This window comes from Scyliorhinus canicula, chromosome 19, assembly GCF_902713615.1.
Source record: "Scyliorhinus canicula chromosome 19, sScyCan1.1, whole genome shotgun sequence".
NCBI classification, from domain to species: domain Eukaryota; kingdom Metazoa; phylum Chordata; class Chondrichthyes; order Carcharhiniformes; family Scyliorhinidae; genus Scyliorhinus; species Scyliorhinus canicula.
Window position 1 is genome coordinate 40,601,041 of NC_052164.1, and position 27,104 is coordinate 40,628,144.

Sequence of the window (27,104 nt, forward strand, 5' to 3'; positions counted from 1 at the left end):
TCTCACACTCTCACACTCTCACACTCTCACACTCTCACACTCTCTCACTCTCTCACTTTCTCTCTCTCACACTCTCTCACACTCTCACACGCTCTCCCACCCCGACCCCGATGGGAGGGAGGAATTGACATTTTTTAAAAATGCAGTGCCTATGAAAATTAGCCAACTACCAATAAATAAATGAATATCTGGGCCTTGTGTTCTCAATCATTGCCCTCAGCCATATGGGAAGGGAAAAGGAGGTTCAGCTCTTGCCAAATGGGCATTTGCAATACCTCTCCTCCAAGCCAAGGTATGGGTGACATATTTTATGATGGCGCAACCCTTTCGTTCCCTTTCCCAGCGCTCAACCAGCATTGAAACTACAGGCCCAGCTGTGCCACCGTTTCTTGTCCCAGGGTGTGTTGGTGACGGGAAGGATCCTGATGAAAGCATGAGAGAGAGAGCATATGGAACCAATGCTTGTCAGCTGTATGTGGCTTGGTGCTGTGGTTCTCTTTAACCCTGCAAGCTTTGTGATTACACGCAAGGTGTGGTACATGTGGCCTTGCCATTCACAAGTTGTGCAAAGAAGATGATGCAAAGAGTTTAAATAATGCTTTTCAAGTTGTTTAAAATTGAAGACATCAGACTGGAGGCTCTCCCATGGTAGATCAGCTGATGCTCATGGTTAATCAGGATTAGTGGCTGCTTTGATGAGGTGCAAAGATGTTGGTATAAGTGGAACCAATCACAGCACTCAGGAGTGCATTGTGATATTAAAAAAAAATAGCTTTTTTCATCTGGGAATCATCAGCAATGTATTACATTATTAATGTTGGAATGCAATTCATTTTCCTGTATTTTTCAAAAATTGGCTATTAAATATCTTTAGCGTGCTGATTTCATTATTTTAAATCTTCCAGAAATGTTGTGACCGAACTAGAAAATTTGAACTTTATTAACACTGATGTTGGACGGTGTCGTGCGTGGGTCAGGCTTGCACTGAATGATGGCCTGATGGAATGTTATCTCGTATCTCTGTTCCGTGAAAAGAACAACCTGTGTGACTTTTATCACCCTGTGGCCTTACTGCTCGATTCAGAGGACAGTGAAGTTTTATTGAGCTATCTGCAAGGTCTATCAGCGCTTTCATTTGCACTCTCTTATAAATCAGCTGTACTAAATGAATGGACCACCAGTCCCCTGGCTTTGGCAGGTTTATGCATAACATCAGAGCTTCCAGAACGCTTATTGCCTGCCTTTTCTGATGGCAGGAGGAAAGGATCTTGGGATTCGGCTTCTCAGTCCTCTGGGTCTGATATCATTGAAGTTATTCACTCCAGTTCTACAACTGCACAGAGCAGTCAGCACTCGGGAAAATTAAAACTTGCATCCTCTACTCTAAGTTTAGAAACAACTGGATCATCCCAACTTTCATCTAGTCTGAGCTCTGATAGTCTGCTTCAGTCAAATGGGATGAAGAGTCCTGATCAAGCTGCTGAGGAATTGTGGTCATGTGATACAGACAAGGGCATTGCAAGTGCAGAGAGTTCCAACAAATCTCTGCAAGAGTAAGTGTTATTTCTTTTGTCTACCTGTACCTTTCAGTGTTGGAATATGCACCATTTTGCCTTTATTTATAAAACCAGCTACATTGACATATTTGTCTTTAAGAACCTCTTACCATTTTAAGGAACAGTTTTTGATGGCAGTCTTTAATTTTCACGTTTTACTTTGCTGGGTACACAATCTTTCAAATAATACAACTGGCAATTTATGCTTCACAATCCATCTTTTGGAAGCTAGTTTTATTTAGCCCTGCATGGATTTCATTTTAGGAACTATGACTTGGATTTGGCTGATATTGGATGGTGCTAACATTAATTGCAATATAGATCAGATTTACAGCTCTGGTCCTTTAAAATTTATAATGAGGTTGCTTCAATATATTACTATAACTGTTTCCTGTCTTACTATTAGTGTGAGTACTGTTACTTTTTAAGTTGAAAATGTTCTGCACAACTTCAAAATAAATGGGTGGCATAAACACTGGCCCTGAGTGGCTTTTTTTCCTCGGGGAAATTTCTCGGGGATTCTGAATGAGTAAAAATACCTTTACCTGACTGGAACCTTTCAGTTTGGGAGTCCAGTATACCTCAATTTAACTTTCTGTTTGAAAGATTAACATCTAGATTTTCCATTGTATAACTTTGTAGCCATTTACTTTATTTGGAAATCCCTCCATAAATATGGTGGCGCACTGCGACTTGATCATGGTTATGCTCTTGTGATTGGCCTTTTGGGCAAAGTGGTTTAAAACATCTTGGGTTAGACATCTGATTCTCCTAAGTCCACGAACATAATTCAGACCATTATATCTTAATTCCATTTTTATCCTATGTAAAAAAAATCCAGACTCTGGATCTGTAGCAGCCACTCCTGAATACGGTAATTTCATCTAAATTGTACTGTCGAGCTTTTTAAATTTATTCATGGCATTCAAATCCTCGGGGGCTGTGAATACTCAGTCATGGAGTATAATTGAAGTTGATAGATTTTTGAACACCCGCCATAGAACCATGATCAATTAGGGTTAGAATAGATAGGTGCTTGATGGCCAACACAGACACAATTGGCTAAAGGGCCTGTGCTGTAAAACTGGCTGCTAGTGTTATTGGGGCAGGTTTAAGCCAAATTGGTGGATAGTGGGAATCGGGACGTAACACACGAGATAAATGCACAAATAATTGGGAGAGGCAGCACAAGACAATGAAAGAACAAGATATTCCGTGAGGTCAGGGTAAGAGTGACTGCATTCGCATCTAAGTTAGATTTATCACGCATGTATGTAAACACATGGGCTTCACAGCACCAGAGACCCAGCTCGATTACCGACTTGTGTCGCTGTCTGTGTAGAGTCTGCCCCGTGTCTGCATGCATTTCCTCCGGGTGCTCCGGTTTACTCCCACAAGCCCCAAAAGATGTGCTTGTTAGGTGAATTGGACATTCTGAATTCTCCCTCGGTGTACCCGAACAGGAGCCTTGGTGTGGTAACTAGAGGATTTTCACAATAACTTCATTGCAGTGTTAATGTAAGCAAATTTATAAATTACACAAAGGTGCAAAAATTGTAAAGTAGTTATGATGGGAGACTTGAATTACACAATTATTATCCCAGTCTATATTAAGATAAAGGAAAAAGTTAGGGCAGAATTTCTGAAAAATGCCCAAGAGAATTTTTGAGAACAAAAATATTCCATCCAAACAAGGAGGCATTGCTGGTTCCAGGGAATGAAGTGGGGCACAGAATCAAAGAATTTACAGTGCAGGAGGAGGCCATTTGGCCCATCGAGTCTGCACCAACTCTTTGAAAGAACACCCTACTTAAGCCCATTCCTCCACCGTATCCCAGTAACCCCACCTAACCTTTTGTTCACTAAGGGGCAATTTAGCATGGCCACCTAACATGCACATTTTAGCATGACCACCTAACATGCACATCTTTGGACTGTGGGAGGAAACCGAAGCACCCGGAGGAAACCCACGCCGACAGGGGAAGAAAGTGCACACTCCACACAGACAGACACCCAGGGCCGTAATTGAACCCGGGACCCTGGAGCTGTGAGGCAGCAGTGCCAACCACTGTGCCACCATGCCACCCAGGTAGATCAAATGGCTGCAGTCGATCGTTTAGGGCACATGATCATAGTATCATAAGGCTTAGTTATCAATGGGAAAGGACACCAAAAAGTACAGAATAAGAATAAAAACAAGGGAAGACTAGTTTCAGGGGGGGCAAAAATAGATCTCCAAGTAAACTGAAATCAAAGATTGGCAGACAAAACTGTCATGGAACAATCGGCTGTCTTTAAAGATGAGGTGGTTCGGGTGCAATCAAAGTACATTTTCATAATGGACTGAAGTATGACAAACAAAGCCAGAGCTCCCTGGATGACAAGGAGATAGAGTAAGATGAAGCAAATTAAGTATGCATACAACAGATGTCAGGTTGATAATACAAGTGAGAGTTAGATTGAAGGTAGAAAGTTTAGAAGGGATGTGAAAAAGGAAATAAGTAAAAGAAAGCATAAGAAACGACTAGTAACTAACAAAAAGGGGAATCCAAAAGTCTTCTACAGGTATATTGGTAGAAAACTGAGGACTGGGGTCAGATAGGGACCTAAAAAGGGTTTTACTCCTGGAGGCAGAGGGCATGGTTGAGGCACTTAATGAGTACTTTGGCAGAATTTATTTTCTTGGTAAAGACAGATGCAAAGTAATGCTGAAAGGGAAGGTACTTGAGACAGTGGATGGACTGCAATTGATAGAGAAGAGGTATTAGAAAGGCTGGCTGTAGTCACCAGTCTGCGACCAAACAAGGATATCGAGGAAAGTAAGGTTGGAAATTAGAGGCACTGACCATAATCTTCCAATCTTTTTTTAGATAAGGGGTGGTACCTGATGATTGGAGAACTTCAGTTGAGAGGCAATTTGATTGGCTGTTCAAAATCATGAGATGTCTGTCCAGAGTAGATAGGGAGAAACTATTTCCATTGATGGAAGGGTCAAGAACCAGAGGCCACCAATTTAAGGTGATTGGCAAAAGAACCAAAGGCGACCCCAAAGGCCACCTGAGGAACAGATTTTTTTTATGGAGTGAGTGGTTAGGAGCTGGAATGCACGACCGGAGTGTGTGGTGGAGGCAAGATTTAAATGTGACTCTCAAAAGAGAATTAGATAATTATGAGCAGAAAACATTTAGTGTTGCAGAGGAAAGGCAGGAGAATGGAGCTGGTTGATTTGTGCCTGCAGAGACACCATTGTATGATTCTATGGGAATCAGCGGATAATGTAGGAAAAGTGGAGTTGAGTCAGAGGATCATCGTTGATCTAACTTGATGAGAGAGCAGGATTGAAGGGCTCTGTAGCTGGCTACTGCTCCTATTTCTTATTATATGCTGCCTTGTTTATAGTCCCAAAAGACTCTATTTACACCCTGACATCTTGTATGCTAATCTTGCTTCTTGCATACTATGAAGAACGTGAAACATCATGATCAAAATTGGTATCTAGGCTGACCTGTTTTGCCATTCTGCACCTCTTCGTTCTCCTCTTTTTATACACTTTATTTTTCTCTATTTGAACTCTGCTATTTACATCTCCGGAATTATAAATGTTCTTGACCTTAGCAATTTTTTCCCTTGGCCTCCTTCCTTCTGCTTTTTCAGAAGCCTGAATCTGAAACTTGCCTAATAACCCAGTTTTTCATCAATATTAGTCCATTGCCTCATAATCAGCATGTGCATAATCAGATCATTTTATAGCTGTTCATTCCAAATATTACTTGAAATGACATTTCATGGGTGAGGTTCAGCAACCTTGCATGATCGTCATTCGATTTCAGTAAGTTTTGATAGATAATCATTATTGCACAACATTATCACACCACTGAAGTAGAAGTTCATGAGCTTGCAATGTGTGGCAACATTGGAAACATATTTGTAAAACTTTATCTGAAGAACGTTTATGTGTAGCAAACAATTCAGAAAATCAGTAGTATATTGCATGGGAGTTGGAGTTTGACAGGAAGGAAATCTTGCTGCAATTATGTAGGGCATTAGTGAGGCCACATCTGCAGTACTCCACAGTTTTGGCCATGCATTAAGGTTTACTAAATTGATATAAAATTATAACACTATTAGCACTTCCTCAGCCCTTAATGTCACCATTAACACCCCCTTTATCTTATGCCCATGATATATTTGTCAATCTCTGCTTAGCTCCGACCTACCGCTGACCTCCCACTATATTGCCCATCATATTTACATAGAAACTAGGGGCAGGTGTGGCCCTTCGAGCCTGCCCTGTCAATAATTATGATCATGGCTGATCCTTTATCTCAAACCCCCCCCCCCCCCCCCCCCAATACCGCTTTATGCTGTTAAAATCTAAATTTATCTATCTCTTGAATACATTCAGTGACTTGGTCTCCACAGTCTCTTGTGGTAGCAAATTCCACAGTTTCACTACCTTTTAAGTGAAGAAATTTTTTCTCACCTCCGTCCAAAATGGTCTACCCTATATCCTGAAACTGTGCCCCTGGTTCCAGATTCCCAACTCAGGAAAATATAGGAGGAGGAGGAGGCCGTTCGGCCTCTCGAGCCTGCTCCGCCATTCATTATGATCATGGCTGATCATTCACCTTAATAGCCTGATCCTGCCTTCTCCCCAAGTGCTTTATCTAACTATTTCTTCAAAACAGTGTTTTGTCCTTAACTGCTTTCTATGGTAGCGAATACCACAGGCTGACCACTCTCTGGGTGAAGAAATTTCTCCTCATCTGAGTCCTAAATGGTCTATACCATATCCTCAGACTGTGAATCCTGATTCTGGGCGCCCCACCATCGGGAACATCCACCTTGCACCTACCCTGTCTAGTCCTGTTAGAATTTTGTAGGCTTCTATGAGATTCCCCCTCATTTCTTCTGAACTCCAGTGAATACAATCCCAACTGATTCAATCTCTCCTTATATGCCAGTCCTGCCATCCCAGAAATCAGTGTGGCAAACCTTCTTTGCACTCGCTCTATAGCAAGAACATCCTTCCTCAGATAAGGAGACCGAAACTGCGCACAGTATTTTGGGGTGGCAGTGGAGCCGGGAGTGCAGGAGGCGATAGAGGCTGGTGTTCTGGCCTTTGCGTCCCTAGTAGCCCGGCGGAGGATCTTGCTCCAATGGAAGGATGCGAGGCCCCCAAGCGTGAAGGCCTGGATCAATGATATGGCGGGGTTCATTAAATTGGAGAGGGTGAAATTTGCCCTGAGAGGATCAGTACAAGGGTTTTTCAGGCGGTGGCAGCCTTTCTTGGACTTCCTGGCGGAACGGTAGGGAAATAGGCCGACAGCAGCAGCAACCTGGGGGGGGAGGGGAGGGGGGAGGGAGGGGGGGAGGGAGGGGAGGGAGGGGAGGGGGGGGGGGAGGGAGGGGAGGGAGGGGAGGGGGGGGAGGGGAGGGGGGAGGGAGGGGGGAGGGAGGGGGGGGGGGAGGGAGGGGAGGGAGGGGAGAGGGGAGGGAGGAGAGGGGAGGGAGGGGGGAGGAGAGGGGAGGGAGAGGGGAGGGAGGGGGGAGGGAGGAGAGGGGAGGGAGGGAGGGAGGGGAGGGAGGGGAGGGGGGGAGGGAGGGGAGGGGAGAGGGGAGGGAGGAGAGGGGAGGGAGGGGGGAGGAGAGGGGAGGGAGGGGAGGGGAGGAGGGAGGGGGGAGGGGAGGAGGGGGAGGAGGGAGGGGGGAGGGGAGGAGGAGGAGGGAGGGGAGGAGGAGGAGGGGGGAGGAGGAGGGAGGGAGGGGAGGAGGGGGGGAGGAGGAGGGAGGGAGGGGAGGAGGGAGGGAGAGGAGGGAGGGAGGGGAGGAGGGAGGAGGGGAGGGGAGGGAGGGGGGGGGAAGGAGGAGGGAGGGATGAAGGAGGGGAGGGAGGGAGGGGGGGGAAAGGAGGAAGGAGGAGGGAGGAGAAAGGAGGAGGAAGGAAGGGGGGAAGGAGGAGGGAGGAAGGGGGGGAGGAGGGAGGAAGGGGAGGAGGGAGGGAGGAAGGAAGGGGGGGAAAGGAGGAGGGAGGAAGGAAGGGGGGGAAAGGAGGAGGGAGGGGAGGAGGGAGGAGAAAGGAGGAGGAAGGAAGGGGAGGAAGGGGGAGGAAGAGGGAGGAAGGGGGGGAAGGAGGAGGAAGGAGGGGGGAAGGAGGAGGAAGGAAGGGGGGAAGGAGGAGGGAGGAAGGGAGGAGGAGGGAGGAAGGGGGGGAGGAGGAGGGAGGAAGGGGGGAGGAGGAGGGAGGAAGGGGGGGAGGGAGGAGGAAGGAAGGGGGGAAGGAGGAGAGGAGGGAGGAAGGGGCGAGGAGGAGGGAGGAAGGGGGGAGGAGGAGGGAGGAAGGGGGGAGGAGGAGGGAGGAAGGGGGGAGGAGGAGGGAGGAAGGGGGGAGGAGGAAGGAGGAAGGGGGGGAGGAGGAGGGAGGAAGGGGGGAGGAGGAAGGAGGAAGGGGGGGAGGAGGAGGAGGGAGGAAGGGGGAGAAGGAGGGAGGAAAGGGGGGAGGGAGGAGAAGGAGGAGGAAGGAAGGGGGGGAAGGAGGAGGGAGGAAGGGGGGAAGGGGGGGAGGAGGAGGGAGGAAGGGGGGGAGGAGGAGGGAGGAAGGGGGGAGGAGGAGGGAGGAAGGGGGGAGGAGGAGGGAGGAAGGGGGGAGGAGGAGGGAGGAAGGGGGGAGGAAAGGAGGGAGGAAAGGAGGGAGGAAAGGAGGGAGGAAAGGGGGGAGGAAAGGGGGGAGGAAAGGGGGGAGGAGGAGGGAGGAAGGAGGGAGGGGAGGGAGGGAGGGGGGGGAAAGGAGGAGGGAGGGAGGAAGGGGGGGAGGAGAAAGGAGGAGGAAGGAAGGGGGGGAAGGAGGAGGGAGGAAGGGGGGGGAGGAGGGAGGAAGGGGAGGAGGGAGGGAGGAAGGAAGGGGGGGGAAAGGAGGAGGGAGGAAGGAAGGGGGGGGGAAAGGAGGAGGGAGGGGAGGAGGGAGGAGGAAGGAAGGGGGGGAAGGAAGGGGGGAGGGAGGAAGGGGGGGAGGAGGGAGGAGGGGGGAGGAGGAGGGAGGGGGGGGAGGAGGGAGGAAGGGGGGAGGAGGAGGGAGAAGGGGGGGGAAGGAGGAGGAAGGAGGGGGGAAGGAGGGAGGAAGGGGGAGGAGGAGGGAGGAAGGGGGGGAAGGAGGAGGAAGGAGGAGGAAGGGGGGAGGAGGGAGGAAGGGGGGAGGAGGGAGGAGGAGGGAGGAAGGGGGGGAGGAGGAGGAAGGGAGGAGGGAGGGAGGAGGGGGGAGGAGGAGGACGGAAGAGGACGGAAGGGGGGGAAGGAGGAGGGAGGAAGGGGGGGAAGGAGGAAGGGGGGGGAGGAGGAGGAGGGAGGAAGGGGGAGGAGGAGGGAGGAAAGGGGGGAGGGAGGAGAAGGAGGAGGAAGGAAGGGGGGAAGGAGGAGAAGGAGGAGGAAGGAAGGGGGGAAGGAGGAGGGGGGGAGGAGGGAGGAAGGGGGGAGGAGGAGGGAGGAAGGGAGGAGGAGGAGGGAGGAAGGGGGGGAGGAGGAGGAAGGAAGGGGGGGAGGAGGAGGGAGGAAGGGGGAGAGGGGGGGAGGAAGGAAGGGGGGAGGGGGAGAGGGGGGAGGAAGGGGGAGAGGGGGGGAGGAAGGAAGGGGGGGAGGGGGAGAGGGGGGGAGGAAGGGGGGAGGAGGAGGGAGGGAGGAAGGGGAGGAAGGGGGGAGGAGGGGGGAGGAGGAGGGAGGGGGGAGGTGGGAGGGGGGGGAGGAGGAGGGGGGGAGGAGGGAGGGAGGGGGGAGGAGGAGGAGGAGGGAGGAAGGGGGGAGGAGGAGGAAGGGGGGAGGAGAGGGGGGAGGAGGAGGAGGAGGGAGGAAGGGGGGAGGAGGAGGAGGGAGGAAGGGGGGAGGAGGAGGAGGGAGGAAGGGGGGGGGAGGAGGAGGGAGGAAGGGGGGAGGAGGAGGAGGGAGGAAGGGGGGAGGAGGAGGAGGGAGGAAGGGGGGAGGAGGAGGAGGGAGGAAGGGGGGAGGAGGAGGAGGGAGGAAGGGGGGAGGAGGAGGAGGGAGGAAGGGGGGAGGAGGGAGGAAGGGGGGAGGAGGGAGGAAGGGGGGAGGAGGAGGAGGGAGGAAGGGGGGAGGAGGAGGGAGGAAGGGGGGGAGGGAGGAAGGGGGGGAGGAGGAGGGAGGAGGGGGGGAGGAGGAGGGAGGAAGGGGGGAGGAGGAGGAGGAGGGGGGAGGAGGAGGAGGAGGAGGGAGGAAGGGGGGAGGAGGAGGGAGGAGGGGGGAGGAGGAGGGAGGAAGGGGGGGAGGAGGAGGGAGGAAGGGGGGGAGGAGGAGGGAGGAAGGGGGGGAGGAGGAGGGAGGAAGGGCGAGGAGGAGGTGGGAGGAAGGGGGGGAGGAGGAGGAAGGAAGGGGGGAGGAGGAGGGGGGGGAGGAGGGAGGAAGGGGGGAGGAGGGAGGAAGGGGGGGAGGAGGGAGGGAGGAGGGAGGGAGGAAAGGGGGAGGAGGAGGAGGGAGGAAGGGGGGAGGAGGAGGGAGGAAGGGGGGGAGGAGGAGGGAGGAAGGGGGGGAGGAGGAGGGAGGAAGGGGGAGGAGGAGGAGGGAGGAAGGGGGAGGGAGGGGGGGAGGAGGGAGGAAGGGGGGGGGGTTAAAGGTGTGTGTGACATTTGACATTGCTGGCACCCTGCCCGTCTTTGAGCTTGACCCATCTAAACCAGGATCAATAACTGTGTTAAAGTCCCCTCCCATGACCAACTTATGCAAATCTAGGTCCGGGATCTTCCCCAGCATCCTCTTTATAAACTCCACATCATCCCAATTTGGCGCATACACATTTACTAGTACCAGTTGCACCCACTCCAGTTTCCCACTGACTGTAATGTACCGGCCTCCCACATGCGTAACTATTCTTCCCGCCTCGAACACCACTCTCTTATTAATCAGGATCATGACCCATTTAGTCTTCAAATCTAGCTGCGAGTGAAAAACCTATTCGACCCATCACTTCCTTAATCTGATCTGATCCGCTACTCTAAAGTGCATCTCCTGTAGCATTACGATGTCCGCCTTCAGTTCCCTCAGGTACGCGAACATGCGTGCCCTCTTAACTGGCCCATTTAGTCCTCTTGCATTCCAGGTGACCAGCCTAGTTGGGGGGCTCATCGACAAGCATATCATCTGCTCACCCCCCCACTGCGCTTCCGTGCTCTAGGCTGCCCAGCTAGCTTGGTGACCCCACCCATGGCGCCAGACATTCTCCCACCTATTGTTCCCCACCCACCCCCCCCGCTCCCGCTCATACACACATACTCAAACGAAAAAACCAGTCCCAACACAATTGCCCACGAAAAATAATGAAACACAAAGAAAAGATCAAACAGAAGATCCAGCATCAAACAAACACGCCTCCATCCCCCATCAGTGCAAATGTAAACTTTAACTCACTCAGCTGTGCAACTGGCCCCAAATCAATACAGAAGGCATTACAAATAACATCCGAAAAACACGCGGCTTCCTCGCGAAAGCTCTGTGAGCCCTGTCCACTTCCAAGGGTCAGGAAAACGTCCCATCCCCCAGCAACTTCTCGAACATGGCCGCTATGTATGCCCCAGCGTCTGCTCCTTCGGACCCCTCCGGGAGACCGACGATTCTCAGGTTCTGCCGGCGGGATCTATTCTCTAGGTCCTCCACCTTCTCCAGGAGCCTTTTCTGCTGGTCTCTCAGCATCCCCACCTCCAACTTCACCGCAGTTTGATGTCCTCCTGCTCAGCCAGCACCTCTACTTTCTGGATCGCCCGATTTTGGGCATCCAATCTGAGCTCCAGCCGCGCAATTGATTCTTTAATAGGGTCCAAGCAGTCCTGCGTCTGCTTGGCGAAGCCCTCTTGGATAAATTGCATCAGCTGCTCCGTTGACCGCTGGGTCGACAAGCCGGAACTCCGGTCAGCCGCCATGCTTTCCCCCGCTGCAGCTTCAGCCCAAGCCTTCTCTGTTCCTCTGTTTCTTCCTTTGCGAGCACTTCTAATCCACCTCTCCATGCACCGATGTGGGGATCCGATAAACAATTGCCTCTACCAGTAAAAAATCAGGGGAAAAGGTCCAAAGGTGCGCCCCGAGCGGGAGCCACCAAATGTGTGACCTATTTCTTTATAGCCGCCACCAGAAGTCAGGAATTGAATTTTTAAACTCCTCCAAAAGTATAATTTCTCTGAGAGCTTCATACATTTGGTCTATTTTCAAAGCCCTTATCCACCTATCAAAGTTACTCTGTTTAATCCTTTCAAACTCCATGTTTGTTTGACCAGGTTCTTTCCTTAATTTTCTAAACCTTTGTCTGTAGGCCTTAATTTTCTAAACCTGTAGGCTTCAGGTACTAGTTCATATGCACCCAAGATGGATTTTTTTAACCTCCTCCTGTGTCCCAGATACCTCCTCTGACAGTGATGCAAACACTTCACTAGCCCTACCTACCAGCTTTGTTTGAATCAGTAATACCCACATGTCTGGTGCCCATTTCATTTGTTTAGCCACCTTCACAAATTAAATGAAGAAGGCTTTTACCTCTTTCTCATCAAACCGTGGCAATGCTTAGACATATTTAAATTGATCCCCACCAAGCCTTCGACTACGACGCTCTTTCTCTTTACCCTCATCACTATTTTCCAACTGAATGTTTCCCTTTACATCTGGCAATTTTAACTGACTGTCATGTTTCATAGTCATTTTCCGAAGTTTAAACTCCTCCTTTTCTCTTTATTTGTTTCTTTCTTCTCCCCTGAAAAGAAACCACAAATATGCTCACCCCTCACTGTCTTTAAGTTCACTAAGCCAATCCAATCATGAAAGATAGACTTTTATCCTGGACAAGCCCCCACTTTATTGCGAGCCAGGGTTTAGAGAACCCCAAAGTGTATCATGCAGTTCACCTGACCCACAACTTTTAATAGATTTTGGTTATGGGGAGCACACGGGCCCACTCTACAGGTGTGATGGAACAGAGATCTAAAGTACTTTTAAAACAGAACCATGTTTATTGTATGAATCCAGTTAACATTTTATAAACACACAGTAAACATCTTAGCAACTATCAATTCAAATACTTCCCCCAAAGAATACACTACTCTATAAGTAACCCCTAATCTTTCTCTGCAATAGACAAATACCCTCTTTAACAAAGACATCAGATTTAAATTCTCTACTGAGAGCAGTTATCACTTTTAAAATAGCAAGTGATCTGAAGAAATTCCTTTCATGCAGAAAGTGATCAAAATTATACCTTGTTTGGCTAAGATGTTTACTGTGTGTTTATAAAATGTTAACTGGATGCAGCTCCAACTCTGAAAAGTAATCTAAACAGTCACTGTAGCTGCCAGCTCAACAACTAAAGTAAAAACAGACAGACAGCCCAGTTCCACCCACACTCTGACATCACTGCAGCTATTTGATAAACACCCAATTCTTAAAGGTATTCTCACATGACACTATGTTGTCTCACCTTTCTCTTTGTCTTGTCTTCTCATGTTTTGTCCATTCCTTTGTTTTTCTCTTTAATTTGATTCCTGCTCTATAATTTAGCTGAGACCATTCAACAGAGGTTATACTACAGCTATACAAAACCCACTTAGAGTACTGTGAACAGTTTTGAGCAACACACCTTAGGACGGATACATTGGCCTTGGAGGGAGTGCAACATAGGTTTACAGAAATGATACCTGGACTAGCGGGATTGTTACGAGGAGAGGGTACACAAATTAGATTAAGGAGTGATCTGACTGAAGTATTCAAGATGTTAACAGGGAAAGACCGGGTAGATAAAGATAAGCCATTTCCACTGGTTGGAGATTCCTAAACCAGACCGTTCAGGAGAGATGTTAGGAAGCACTTCTTCACTCAAAGGGTGGTAGAGGTTTGGAACTCTCTCCCACAAACAGCAGTTGAAGCTAGAACAGTTAATTTTAAATCTCAGATATAGATTTTTGTTAAGCAAAGATATTGAGGGATATGTGCCAAATGTAGGTTTGTGGAGTTAGGCCATAGATTAGCCATGATCTCATTAAATGGCAGGACAGGCTCGAGGGGTTGAATGGCCTAATCCTGTTCCGATGCTCCTATTACTGATGTGGGAAATATGTCCAGCATCTCGTGTCTTTAGATGATATTTGGAGATTTCACACGTTTGCATTGAGCCCCCAGCCCTTTGGTCTGTTGCTAAGCAGCTTGCTAATAATTATTCTGTCTATTTAAAGGACACCAGAGGAACTCGATGAAGGAGACCAAACACCAGTTTCCATGAAGCACAATTTTTATATTTCTATGCCACAGTCAGAGTTGTCCTCAAAGCCTCCAGAAGAAGATTCTCTAATTAATGCTCAGCCAGTTGAACGGGTGGTAGATTTGCCTACATGTATTGGAGAAACAAATGCAAGGACTAAAGAAAGCCATTCACAAGTTGCACCCTCACCACCACTCTGTGCTCCTGCTTCAAACTTGCGTCGTCCAGCCAAGGAAATTGACATCAAGACCACATCTCCTGTTGCTGATGAGATAGCAAATCATGTTCACACTAAAAGATTGTCCCACACAAGCCCGATGAGAACTTTGCAATCTGTACAATGCCAAGAACAGGAAGTAAAAACCAAACAAAATTGCATTGAAGCAGCAGAACCAGTTTCTCTTGGAAGAGGAATTACTCTTGTGCCCAGCAATCGCTTGACTGAACCAGGAGATAATCATGTGAGTTGATTCATTTGTGCCGACTAGTCTGGCAATGTCACATTTTACAAGTGCATCCTGTAATGAGCGAAAATAATTTGCCAAACCCCTTCGGGAACTTCTCTATTGATTAGATATCCAAAATGCCACAGTGTAGCACTCCAGACTATTCGGGGTCCCACTGTAGAGCTTTTGTGTCTTAAGCAGAACTATGTTCCTAAAAGGCAAAGATACAATCACCTGCAAAGGGGCTGGGGAGAGTGGGGTTAGTTTTCGGCAATTCTGTTATTCATAATGGAGAGAGTGAAACAAGTGATACCAAAATAAATTGGAGAGGGCATTTAATCTCGCCCTTGCACCCATGTTGCATCAGTAAGTGACATTTATTCTGAAAGCCCTTGTATCAAGTTGAGATGCTTCAACTTTTCTGCTAACAGTGCATGTGTCTATGGGCATGAAAAAATGGAGAGAACAAGGAATAGAGAAAATATCATCAAATTAATTTGCTCTATTCAATCTGAATCTGCTAGTTTTTTTCCTGCTAATCTCTTGCACCACATTTTAGAGTTGCTGTTCATAAAAATTATTTTATTCCTGAATTGAAGTTTGAGCATTTAATTAATTTGCATTCTGGAGCACTCCAATTGGGTCTATGGCTCATTGATTTTAAACAAATAACATAATATTTAATATTTTGTTTGCACATGTTAATTTTTTTATTCATGGTGTATAAACACCAAATCAACAACGATTTTCCAGATTTAAGCAAAAGCATAAAATCACCTCCAAGTAAATGTTTGGTTCCTTTTGGACAATGGTTAATTTTTTGGCAATCCGTGCGCCCCAATTCAACAAGTAGAATGAGAAACCTCACTGTCTTGATATTTTTACCAAATTTGGCAAGTTTTTTTTTTCTTCTGACACATTTTAACATAAGAATGTCCTTGTTTTTGTTTGGGCTATTGGACTATAAATAGGGGGAAAATATAAGTTTATAAGAGCTTTCTTGCATCAGATAGTTGGGTCCTTTTATAATTAAAGGAGCTAGGGATTTTCAATTTATGTGTGTACTCCTGAGTAATTCTGTTTTCTCTCACTTCGACAAATCTGACACATTGGCAAATAAATCATTTTTGAACACTTTAATCAGATATATTGTGGGGAGGGGAGAACTTGTGCAAGGTACAATGTTGAAGATGCTCAAACACTACAAAATAAAAGCAAATTACTGTGGATGCTGGAATCTGAAACCAAAGAGAAAATGCTTGAAAATCTCAGCAGGTCTGGCAGCATCTGTGGGGAGAGAAAAGAGCTAACGTTTCGAGTCCAGATGACCCCATTTCCCTAGGTTTCTGTGGCTATGACTCCTTTCATTCCAACTCCACAGTATAAATATTTCCCACTTTCTTTATTATAGCTTTGACAAAGGGTCATCTGGACTCGAAACGTTAGCTCTTTTGTCTCCCCACAGATGCTGCCAGACCTGCTGAGATTTTCCAGCATTTTTTCAAACACTACAACGTGGGTTCAAACAGCACATTTTAGAATTATGCAGCACCATGAAAAAGAAGAGCTCCTTGGGTGCTTTCAAAATAATTTATTGTTTCCCCTCCTTGTTTCCACTTCAATTTAACATTGGATTGATGGTTTTGTGATTTGGACTTTGTCCTCCGTTCTGAATGTGTTCAGAAGCCATTGGTATGGCAGTGCCCATTTTATAATGATATTACTGCTGGAAATGTTCCATGTTTCTCTTCTGACAATTCATTATAAAGTCTAACTTTGTGATTTCAGAAAAGCAGTAGCTGGATATCAGCTGATGACTTCTGCAAACCATCTCCAAGAAAAGAGCTCCCAAAAAGCACAACGGAAAGTTCACCTGGATGTAACGTGAGCACAAGACCAGTGAATGAAAATAGCACTCAGCTGACCAAGCATGGACAGTCCGCCTCCAATTTCCCTCGGTATAAACGTGGCCAGGAGGACTCCTCTTTTAAAGTGACTCATCGCCGAAAGGCAGGTAGGATGGTTTGAAGAAAGAACTGCCTCCAAATAGTATGGTATTTGATTCATTTTTAAATCAACTAATCCAATCACTGCTGTTGTGCATACAAATACAGAATGTGATATTTTGGAACTTGCACTGAGTGGCCTGTGGAGGGTTTTGATTTGAAAAATATCCAAACAATGAGCTCAAGAAGAAATGCAGCATTATTTTTACTTCACATTAGCTAGTAGATATGAAACTATGGGTAGAGACCTTGATGATGGGGTGGTGGGGGTCATAAACTATCGTGGTGGAATGGATTTTCACAAACTTAAACAGCTAGGTATATTTCCACTGTACCTGTCAGTAGCTTAATACCCCGTCAGATGCTCAGGTTTCTTGTATTAAAGGCAAACGTTTTAGTCAAGAGTGATAACTTTGATTAAAATCTCAGAAGCCTATCCCCCCTACACACAGATTTCAGAATAAGGTCCATATGTCTTACTCACTCACGTACTCGCACGTCTGTGAGAGGCAGATGTACCAGATTGAAGAAAAAAAATTAAGGAACCAGCTAGATCGAAAGTGAGTTCTGGCCTCATAATGACCAGGCTTACATTTTTATTGTTTCATGGAACATGGAACAATAAGCACTGGAAGATGATACTGTGAAAACTGTTCATTCATGTATTTAACATAACCAAGCTGTTGGCTTACACTTGTGGCTTATCTGGTAGTGCGTTTCGATTTGTCAATCAGAAGGAAGAGAGAAGGTGCATAGTGATTTGTGTCTGATGACCGTCCATGCAACAAAAAGTGTAACAAAACAGTGTAGATCCAATTCCTCATTGTAAAGGTCCATTCCAGATTATAGAGACATAGATTCACTTATAATTGATTATTAACACTGAACCTGTAAGAATATCTAGCACACAAAATTATAAAAAGCTTCAGTGGTTGAGCATTGGGCACTGGAGAAATCTGCCCTGATGTTTCTTGACAAGAGATATTAATTTTGTTTACGTTTCTCTTTGTGGCTAGACAAGCCCTTGATTTAACATCACATCTGAAACACAGCCACTCTGTGAAAGCAGCACTCCCTCAGTATGGCACTGATGTGTCAGCCTGGATTATGTGCTGAAGACTGGAGTTAAACTTGAACATTTGGTTTCTGACTCTAGCACTGAACCACAGCTGATTAATACTGTGTTATGGTTCTGCAATTGTCAGCAGCCCTACAATACCCCAGCTGTGTGCAAGCCTTGAATGTGAATCTCAACAAGACTGTTTAATATATCAGCAAAGTCCTCATGTAGCATCAATAGATGCACCCTGACAGAAGACAATAATGTTCATCCTAATCTTCATGCTTAACACAGCATCAAGAAGTAAATGTACCTGCCAGACCATCAGAATAATTAAAATCGATCATTCTAGCTCCAAGTGTGATAGTTCCACGTCACCGTTACTTTTTAAGAATAGATTTGGCAATATAACAATGTTTGATTTTATGCTATTTATTAATCGGAATTACTGTGTTTTGAACAGGTATTTCAAACCCATTCCGGGGTCTTCTGAAATTGGGCAATTTAGAGAGACGAGGCCATGTTGGCATTTGGAAGGAGTATTACTGTGAGTTATCACCATTTGAGTTCCGACTGTACCAGAATGATGACGACCGCAATTGTTATGACAACTGCTCTTTATTAAGATGTGAACATGTGGGATCGGCCCACAGCGATGGAAGGTTTGAGCTAGTTCTTGCTGGAAAGAGGCTCTACCTGCGTGCACCCTCACGAGATGAAGCGGAGGATTGGATTGACCGGATTCGGGAAGCTTTAGTAAAGTGCCGGCCTCATCAACCTCCAAAACAGGAAGCAATGCATGAAGAGAATTCAGTAAGTGAGAAACCACATCATGTGACTGAGCTCTGTGCCCCTCAATCTGCTGAACAGTCAAACCATGAGAAAGAAAATGGCTTCCAGGAAGAGTTTAATTGGGTTTCTAAGGCAGAAGCACAATTAGATGCTATTAAAGAAACTGTACTTTACCTATTAACAGATAAAAACTGGACACCCTATATCTTTTCTTTATCATTGGAAGCGCTGAAATATTTCCAGTTCCAGGGGCAGCAAAAGATATTTTGCAGCAGCTACAGAATTGAGACATTTAAAGATGTTATACCTGATACTGCACTTGGTGGTCCGGCTTACTTTAAATTAATTACATCCAACGTCACTCTGAGGCTTCAGGCAGAAAGTGCGACAGAGGCAAAATCATGGCGTGAACTTATTCGAGCAGTTCTATCATCTTTCTTGGAAGCAGAAGAAGATGCCTTGGCAGCAAATGCAGGCATAGAGAAAAATGAGAAACGACTTGTGGAGCTCGGCTTGGGGGAGCACAGCGATCTGCTTCAATGCCTAACTGCTGTACCCATAGAGAAAGGGCTGGATGCACAAGATTTCCGATGCGCAGGTATGCTATTTCTACATCCTTGGTCTAAACGTAAAATCTCAAAGGGTCTGAATAGTCCAAACGATTAGGCACTAGCCTTTCACTTCCAGGACCAAGGTTCAAATCCAGCCAAGACTGATTGAATGAAAAGCTTTCACTGTGAGATGGATTTGGTCAGTCTCAGTCCAGTTCTTCATGAGCATTGACTACAATTGTCCCTAATTATTGATCTCGCTCTTGGTATATGATGATTAGTGTGGAAAATTAAAGAAATGTCACACTGGTACTGTAGCGTGTTTGTCAAACCCGCTTAACACAGATGTGCGACCGATGCTGTGGTTAGTGTGCAAAATGATGTATCCATTCCTCCGTATTAATGTCCCTTATTTGATGAGCATAAAATATTTTTTTAAATACAATTGGTGCCATTTTCTGTCACATGATTTAGGTTGGTGTAGGTTAAAGTGAAAATACTCCAAATGTTATGGGAATGGGGAGAGAAATCCTAGCACTACTTTTCAAGGCACCTACAGAAAAATACTCTGCTCAATTGTAGATAACTCTATGAAGGTGGAAGGCATTGATTGTGTTGTTGTTGATTGAGCACATATAAAGTTAGAGTTACTGGCACTGGGAAGAGGGTTGAATTAATACTTCACTGTGAATAAATCTCAACTGTCTAAAGATGGGCTCTATTCCATCCTTTGCCAACTGGCTGTCAGGAATTCAACACAACCTTCCAGGTTTCTTTAGGAGCCAGTCTCTGACAGTTTCAGATATTAGATTACTGAGTCTGTCATAGCAGGCTGAATTAATACCCAACTTATATGTTCACCTTCATGTCCTCACCTTAAATAAAAATGACCTATTTGCAATCCTCCTTCTGGCAAATTGCCACCCCTTCCCAAAGGACACGGGGGGTAGCGTGAGGGTGTCAATCGAGGTAGTTATTAGGTTAGTTGTTAGATTCCTGCCAAGTGTAAATGGAGTTACCGCTTCCTTTCAATGGTTGCTATGTGACATACTTAAAAGACCTCTCCGGAGTATCTATTGAGGGAAATCGTCCAAATGACTCCTCCATGTTGGCATTCAAATTGAAGCATTGGAGTTGATTTTCAGCTTTAGGTGCATTTGGTGATCCGGCTGCAAATTGCATCCCAAGTTGGGCTAGTTTCTTTTTCTTGGAATTTCCACTGAAAAATATTTGCGTATCCTTAAATGTAAAATCTGCCATGAACCAGTCCAGTGTTTTAGAACATAATTTTAAAATTTTTTTGCTTTCAAAATATCCTTGAAAGTATTTACTTGATTTAATTGATCAAGCTGAAAATGGTTCCCCATAAACGTTGTGTTTTTAATGGTGCCTTACCTCTGACTAATCTGATTAACTGAAATGACGTTAAAAAATACAAATCTATTTGCCTAGTTATATTTGTGTACTGTACTCTGAGTTAACTTAAATAAAAAAAAGTATTCAAAAGCTGTTGAAACATAGTTATTAGTATCTTGGCACCTCAGGATAATAGCTCATTTTTAGAGCTATCCTGAAGGCCTGCAAATGAGTGCAGTTAATGGAACCTTGCAATGATGACTAATCTGACTTGGTTGACACTAGCTTCTGGAGCAAAATATTGCACTAGCGAAATGCACGGAACATAATTTACACTTAAAATTGCGTGATCTTTTGTGCCAGTTTTGAGCGCTGAAGAAGCCAGCACAGCCATATCGGAATTCCATACCACAATAGTTAACCACCTTGGGAAAAGAAAAGTGAACACTCTGATTTTCTCTTTACTTTTAATGGCTTTGCTCAAGTGGTCGGGAATAGATTAATAAGAGTTTTAAAAAGCACAAATGATAAATTCTTTTTTTTTTTAACAAACAATTTTATTGAGGTTTTTTGGCATTGTAAACAGTTACAAACATCAACAGAAAGAAGACAAAAAAGGCAAAAATGTGCAAACATCCACGTACATTCAATACTTCAGTCATAACATACTGCACAAGCCTGCTCCACTCCCACCGGTACTACCCGCCACTTTATCCCTCCTACTCTACTCTACTCTACCTTCACCCCCGCAAGGTGAACTTAATTTTTTCCATACCCAGGAAACTTGACATGCCCGTAAGCCAGAACTCAGTCTTCGGGGGCTTTGAGTCTCTCCATGCCAACAATATTAGTCGCCGGGCTATCAGGGAAGCAAAGGCCAAAACATAGAACATAGAACAGTACAGCACAGAACAGGCCCTTCGGCCCTTGATGTTGTGCCGAACAATGGTCACCCTACTCAAACCCACATATCCACCCTGTACCCGTAACCCAACAACCTCCCCCTTAACCTTACTTTTTAGGACACTACGGGCAATTTAGCATGGCCAATCCACCTAACCCGCACATCTTTGGACTGTGGGAGGAAACCGGAGCACCCGGAGGAAACCCACGCACACACGGGGAGGACATGCAGACTCCGCACAGACAGTGACCCAGCCGGGAATCGAACCTGGGACCCTGGAGCTGTGAAGCATTTATGCTAACCACCATGCTACCGTGCTGCCCCAGCCTCGTTCTCACCCTGGACTCCCGGGTCTTCCGAAACCCCAAACATTGCTACCCCTGGACCCATCGCCACCCTTGTTTTTAGCACCCGGGACATGATCCCTGCAAATCCCTCCCAGTACCCCCTAAGCATCGGGCATGCCCAAAACACGTGTACGTGGTTTGCTGGTCCTCCTGCGCACCTAGCGCATTTGTCCTCTACCCCAAAGAATTTGCTCATCCGAGCCACCGTCATGTGGGCCCGGTGAACGACCTTAAATTGAATCAGGCTGAGCCTGGCACATGTTGCGGTCGAATTTACCCTACTCAGTGCTTCTGCCCACAGCCCGTCCTCCATTTCCCTGCCTAGCTCCTCCTCCCATTTGGGTTTCAGTTCCTCCGTCAGGGACCCTTCCTCCTTCATGAGCACCTTATAAATATCAGAGACTCTACCCTCCCCTCCTTCCCCTCTAGAGACTATTCTGTCCTGGATCCCCAATGGCGGGAGGCGTGGGAAGGATGGGACCTGTCTACGGACAAAGTCCCGCAACTGTAGGTAACAAATGATAAATTCAAACAACACAAATCAGATTGGGAGTCACTCATATGACACCCAATTAAAATAAAGGATGTCAAATTGGGCAGTCTGTTAGGCACATGCATTCGACTTGATTTTCATGAATTCCCTGTGCTCAGAACATCAAATAGCACCAGACACAGCAACAGGGAAATATGTTCCTATGTTTCTGTTGTATTATGAAATTATCAGTTGTGCTATCTGAGTTATTTTTAAATGGGCTAAATAATCTTCAGTTTATTTTTTATTGTGTTTTTATTTTGAAGGATGTCATCAACAAATTGGATTTTCTTTTGGAAAACCCAAGCTTTGTGCCTATTCCGGCCTTTACTACTGTGAGATGTGTCATCATGATACATTAATAATTATCCCTTCCAGAATGATCCATAACTGGGACCTGATGAAAAAAGGGGTGAGTAACCGTTATTGTGTTTGGTTCTAGCTTCTTTGATAATGCACTGCTCCCAATGCACATACAGGTGATTTTGTGTACTTGCGGTCAAAAGGTAGGGTGGGGTGTGCATGGCAACTACCCAGAGGAGTCGGTATGATAACCAGTTATGTTTTGGGGGGCAATCCGCATTACATGACCGATGATCAGTGTAAAATGTGCACTCTGTAGGTACCCCACCAGTTTAGGTTTGAGTAATCTGACAATGAGAGCACTTGTTGAGGATTTGCAGCATGGTAAAGACAATGTATATATTTTTTTGTCATCAGAAGAAAGAAGTTGGGCTGACAAGGCATTGATTATTTTCTTTCCATCTGTGCTTTCCCCGAGAGTGGTGGCCTGCTTTGTGTGAAAAATGTTTTAAAAGTAAGGTTAAGTGATACCGATCTCTCAGTTCAACAGTTCTGATATTTGAAAACCGATGTTTCTTTATCAGTTCCTCACTCATTCCCAGAAAGTTCAGAAACCTCTACATCATCCACAGTATAAGTAACTGAAAAGTACTTGAAATTTCACTATGATAATGTGGTGCAAAATCTCTAAAGGCCATTGACATTATTGGAGAAAATGAAGCTTTAGCATACTGAACAATAAGGAGAAAATGTCTGTCTTTACTCGAGTTAACATTTTCTGTTTTTCAACAAAGGTTTCCGATATAGCTGCAAACTTCCTGCAGCAGACCCAAAATGAACCATTCATTGATATTAATGTGGTAAATGGAAGTCTGTACCAGTATATTGAGCAGATGGCCCAGGCCCGCAGGAGCAGAGATCGGTTGAAGTTGTTGGAAGACTATCTTCTCACTTGTCGGAGTGGTGCAGTCCAGGAGTTTTATAAAAAGTAAGCAATGAATGCTTTTAGTTCACAATGCACCAGTTGCGCAGTGTTTGAATTCCAATTTTTGCCCACTAATGTGAAATCACCCTGAAAGTACCTTCCCCACATGCTAAGAGTATTTCTTTAAATGTAAAATAACTTTAGTTTTATGTATTTGACATTTTTTTGCTCAATATATTACAAAACATTGCAGTTCTAATTTCTGATATTGATGAAACCAGTGTTTGCATTTGATAATTTTCTGATGCAATAGGTGTTACTTATCTTGAAGGGAAGATGTGTTTGCCTAAATTCAACTCTGCTCAAGAAAGTTTCTGTAAGCTGTCAATAAATTCATTTATTTAGTGTCCAACTGAGGAGCAAAGCATTGTCACAGATCTCATCTTTCAGAAATGTTAGATGAAAGGCCCCTTGATGCGATGGATCCCTTTGTGCTATTCGAAGAAGTGCAGTGGATTTCTTTTGGAACATTGCCAACATTTATTCAACAACCATTATCAGGAAAACCATTTAGTTCGTCCATGTCCAAGTGTTACTTATGGGACCTAGATGCATGCAAATTGCTGCTGCAGTTGCTCACAAAACAAAGTAATTAAACTTCAAAATTAAAAGTAATCTATTGACTGCAAAGCACTTTGGAACATTCTGCAGACATCCAAGACACAATATAGAGTTTTTTTTAAATTTCCATCTTGTGTTGCTGAGTTGATCTTTTATTCCTGACTAAATGGCGAACTGTCCAGAGTCTGATTAATGTTTTGCAATTCTTAACCAAAGTAATAAATCTAGCATCCTCAAAAGAAAGAGCTCATGGAGGGATATAACCCTGTCAAGTGTTTTTCCAAAGTACATTCACTTCTTGGTACCAGTGTAGCTTGGTTGGTCGCATTCTTCTCAGAGACCAAAGATCATGGGTTGAGGTTCTACTCCAGAACTTGAGCACACAAGTCCAGGCTTGACAGACCCCAATATAGTATTGACAAAATGCTGCACTGTTGGAGGACCATCTATCAGATGAGGCATTAAACTGAGGCCCCATCAGTCCTCCCAGAAGGACGTAAAAGATCCCATGGTACTATTTCAAACAAGTGTGGGGGAGCTCTCCCCAATGCCCCGGCAAATTATTTATCCCTAGCTATTAATGCAGCTACAGACAAAAAGAAAAAAACTGGTTTGTTTCTTCAATACAAATGACTCTGACGTTAGTTGTTTGAAAGCTGTTATCTCCTGTTTCAGGTTGGAGCAGAAAAAGTATCTCCTGGAATCACCTGACCTATACAGTGTTTCTGATCTTCGACGGGTTAGTGCCTAATATTGTCTAACTACTTATTTATACTGTACAACATGCAATATTTTCTAAAGGCAAATCATTCAGCCTATCAACCTGAGTAGATGAAGCATGTGTTTAATTGGGTTTCAGAACAGTATCAGGTCGTGTGCTTCATATACAGCTGAAAAACAATCAAAGCAAAGCTAGTTGGCATTTGAATTTCTCTTAATTACTGCCTCATAACATGGCCCACTTAGGTTCCATGTTATATATTCTATTATGTACTGCATTACTTTCAATATCTATTTTTAAAACAAGAGTTTATTTTTTAATATTAAAAAAACACAATTCTGGAAGATGAGATTTGGCAAAACATTAAACATGAATTTCAAATAAAAAGCTGATGTAAGAAAAGATAAAACTTGCTGAGCAAACAAAAACACAAATTAATCATTTTAGAAATGAGTAATCAACAATGATGACCATTAGAGTGTTAAAGGATGAGAGTGAGCCCAGCTCTGAATATATAATGTATATGTATGTATAATATAAATTTTAACAATATATATATATATTATATCACACACACGGCTCTTTGTCTCGGTCTCTCTCTCACATATATACACACACACACACGCTCGTTCCTCTCCCCTTCCTTGCACACTCGCCCATTCCCACCCCCACATCCTCATGCTCACACTCACTCCCTCACCACTTGTCCATCCTCTCTCTCACTCACTCACTTGCCCATCCTCTCACTCACTCACTTGCCCATCCTCTCACTCACTCACCTGCCCATCCCCTTTCTCACTCACTCCCTCGCCCATCCTTTCTCTCACTCACTCACTTGCCCATCCTCTCACTCACTCACTTGCCCATCCTCTCGCTCACTCACTTGCCCATCCTCTCACTCACTCACTCACTTGCCCATTCCCTCTCTCACTCACTCACTTGCCCATCCTTTCTCTCACTCACTCACTCACCGATCCTCTCCCTACAGCTGCAATTCTTGCTGTAGCTGATTGATTAACATTTTCCGGTCGCCAAATGTGTTCACTACATTTTTCGATCAGACTGCTTCAAGATGTGCCCAAATAAAAAGATGTTTGCATTTCAGTGTTCTGTTCTTCTAGTGTTCCTTTTATCTTGCAGACAGCACAAGGAGTGTTTGAAGCATTCTTGCAGCACGCCATTCACTATGCCACTAATCATGTCTATATGTGTGGCCTTTGCACTCAGCGTGGCTTCATCTGCCAACTCTGTAATAGCAATGACATCATCTTTCCTTTTGAGTTTGAATCAACTTCAAGGTAAGCAAAAGTATTCTTAACATTCTTGTATAAAGCATTATCCTAATTGCTTTGTGTATGAACATTTGGAAACCTGCACAGAACGCTTCTAATTAGCACAGTGGGCTAAACAGCTGGCTTGTAATGCAAAACAAGGCCAGCAGCGCGGATTCAATTCCCTTACTGGCCTCCCCAAACAGGCGCCGGAATGTGGCGACTAGGGGCTTTACATAATAACTTCATTGAAGCCGACTTGTGATAATAAACTATTATGATTATTAAAGGAAGGAGGTTTATGAACCTGTAAACAAAAGTTTATTTACACCATTGCAATGTATGGTCTACGTCTATGGAACCGGGTAGCCCTGGCACAACTTAATCTGAGCAACAGTGAACAGGTTATTGTTGCATAAATGGTGCTTGATCAAACTGTTGACAGTACCTTTCATCATTTTGCTGATGAGGCGGTAATTGGTTTGATCAGATTTTCCCTACATTTTGTGCACAGGACATACCTGTACAATTTTCCCCTTCATCAAGTAAATGTTATTATTCACCATGTTATTCATGGGCTGTTTGGTAGGGTTCTGGTGGGAACACAGTTGAATGCTCGGGCCATTCTTCGCCTGAAACGCTCTGCTGCAAATAGGGCAGGTTAACACATGTGAGCTTTGGACGAGATACTGGTTGCATTTTTTTTCTTTGTGCCTCTGATAATTGCCTTGCTTTTAAAGGAGGCCACATTGTTTTATACCTGGCTACGTCAGGTGCAGCAATCCCAAGGAAGTTTCTCCCAGGGCTCTGAACCAATATAAATGCTCTTAAATGAAGTCTTCAAAGTGGTCTTGTAGCACTTCCATTGACCATCTTGAGAGGGCACCCCACTCAAGCTGTTCATTGAAGATTTGCTTTAGTGAGCAAGTGTCAAGCATTCAGGCGACATGACTAGCCCAACTCCATAATCGCTGTCTTGATGTGGTGTGGATGCTTGGCATACTAACTCAGGGGAACATCTCAGCGTCTGATAGTTTGTCCTGTCACCTGATCTTCAGAAATTTTTGAAAGCATCTTCAGTGAAAATGGTTGTCCTTCTTGGCACAATGCTGGTACACAGTCCAAGTCTCGCATGTGTAGAGTACAGTGGGCTCTATATAGACTTTAAGTTTGGCAGACAGACATACTCCTCTTTTCTCGAGACTGCTGTTCGAAGTCTGCCAAAGGCTTTGGCAATGGTTGTAAGTGTCTCATTGTCAATACAGACAGCTTGAGAGAGAGAGAGAGAGAGTGTGAGTGTGGTGATGACATAAAGTGAACTTATGCACGACTGACCGGTCCTGGTCATGGATTGGAACCTTGAGCTCAAGATAGGGCTTTCCTGCAGCAGGCAAGTACATGACTTCAGTTTTCCTTGTGCTGATCGTAAGGCCAAACTTGATGCATACATTAGAAAGCAAGTCATTGCCACGTTGCAT

The 27,104-nt window shown here is 45.3% G+C and overlaps 1 protein-coding gene across 4 annotated transcripts in view; it reads left to right on the forward strand.

The window, feature by feature from the left end:
- plekhm1 (pleckstrin homology domain containing, family M (with RUN domain) member 1) overlaps positions 1-27,104 on the forward strand; it is a 56,807-nt gene that overhangs the window by 17,343 nt on the left and 12,360 nt on the right. For all 4 annotated transcript variants that reach the window (XM_038778832.1, XM_038778834.1, XM_038778833.1 and 1 more), the window contains 8 exons: positions 906-1,553; positions 13,766-14,252; positions 16,026-16,251; positions 17,767-18,693; positions 22,052-22,197; positions 22,883-23,076; positions 24,310-24,373; positions 25,496-25,653. In XM_038778832.1, coding sequence (XP_038634760.1) covers positions 906-1,553; positions 13,766-14,252; positions 16,026-16,251; positions 17,767-18,693; positions 22,052-22,197; positions 22,883-23,076; positions 24,310-24,373; positions 25,496-25,653 — 2,850 coding nt within the window. The remainder of the gene's footprint in view (positions 1-905; positions 1,554-13,765; positions 14,253-16,025; positions 16,252-17,766; positions 18,694-22,051; positions 22,198-22,882; positions 23,077-24,309; positions 24,374-25,495; positions 25,654-27,104) is intronic.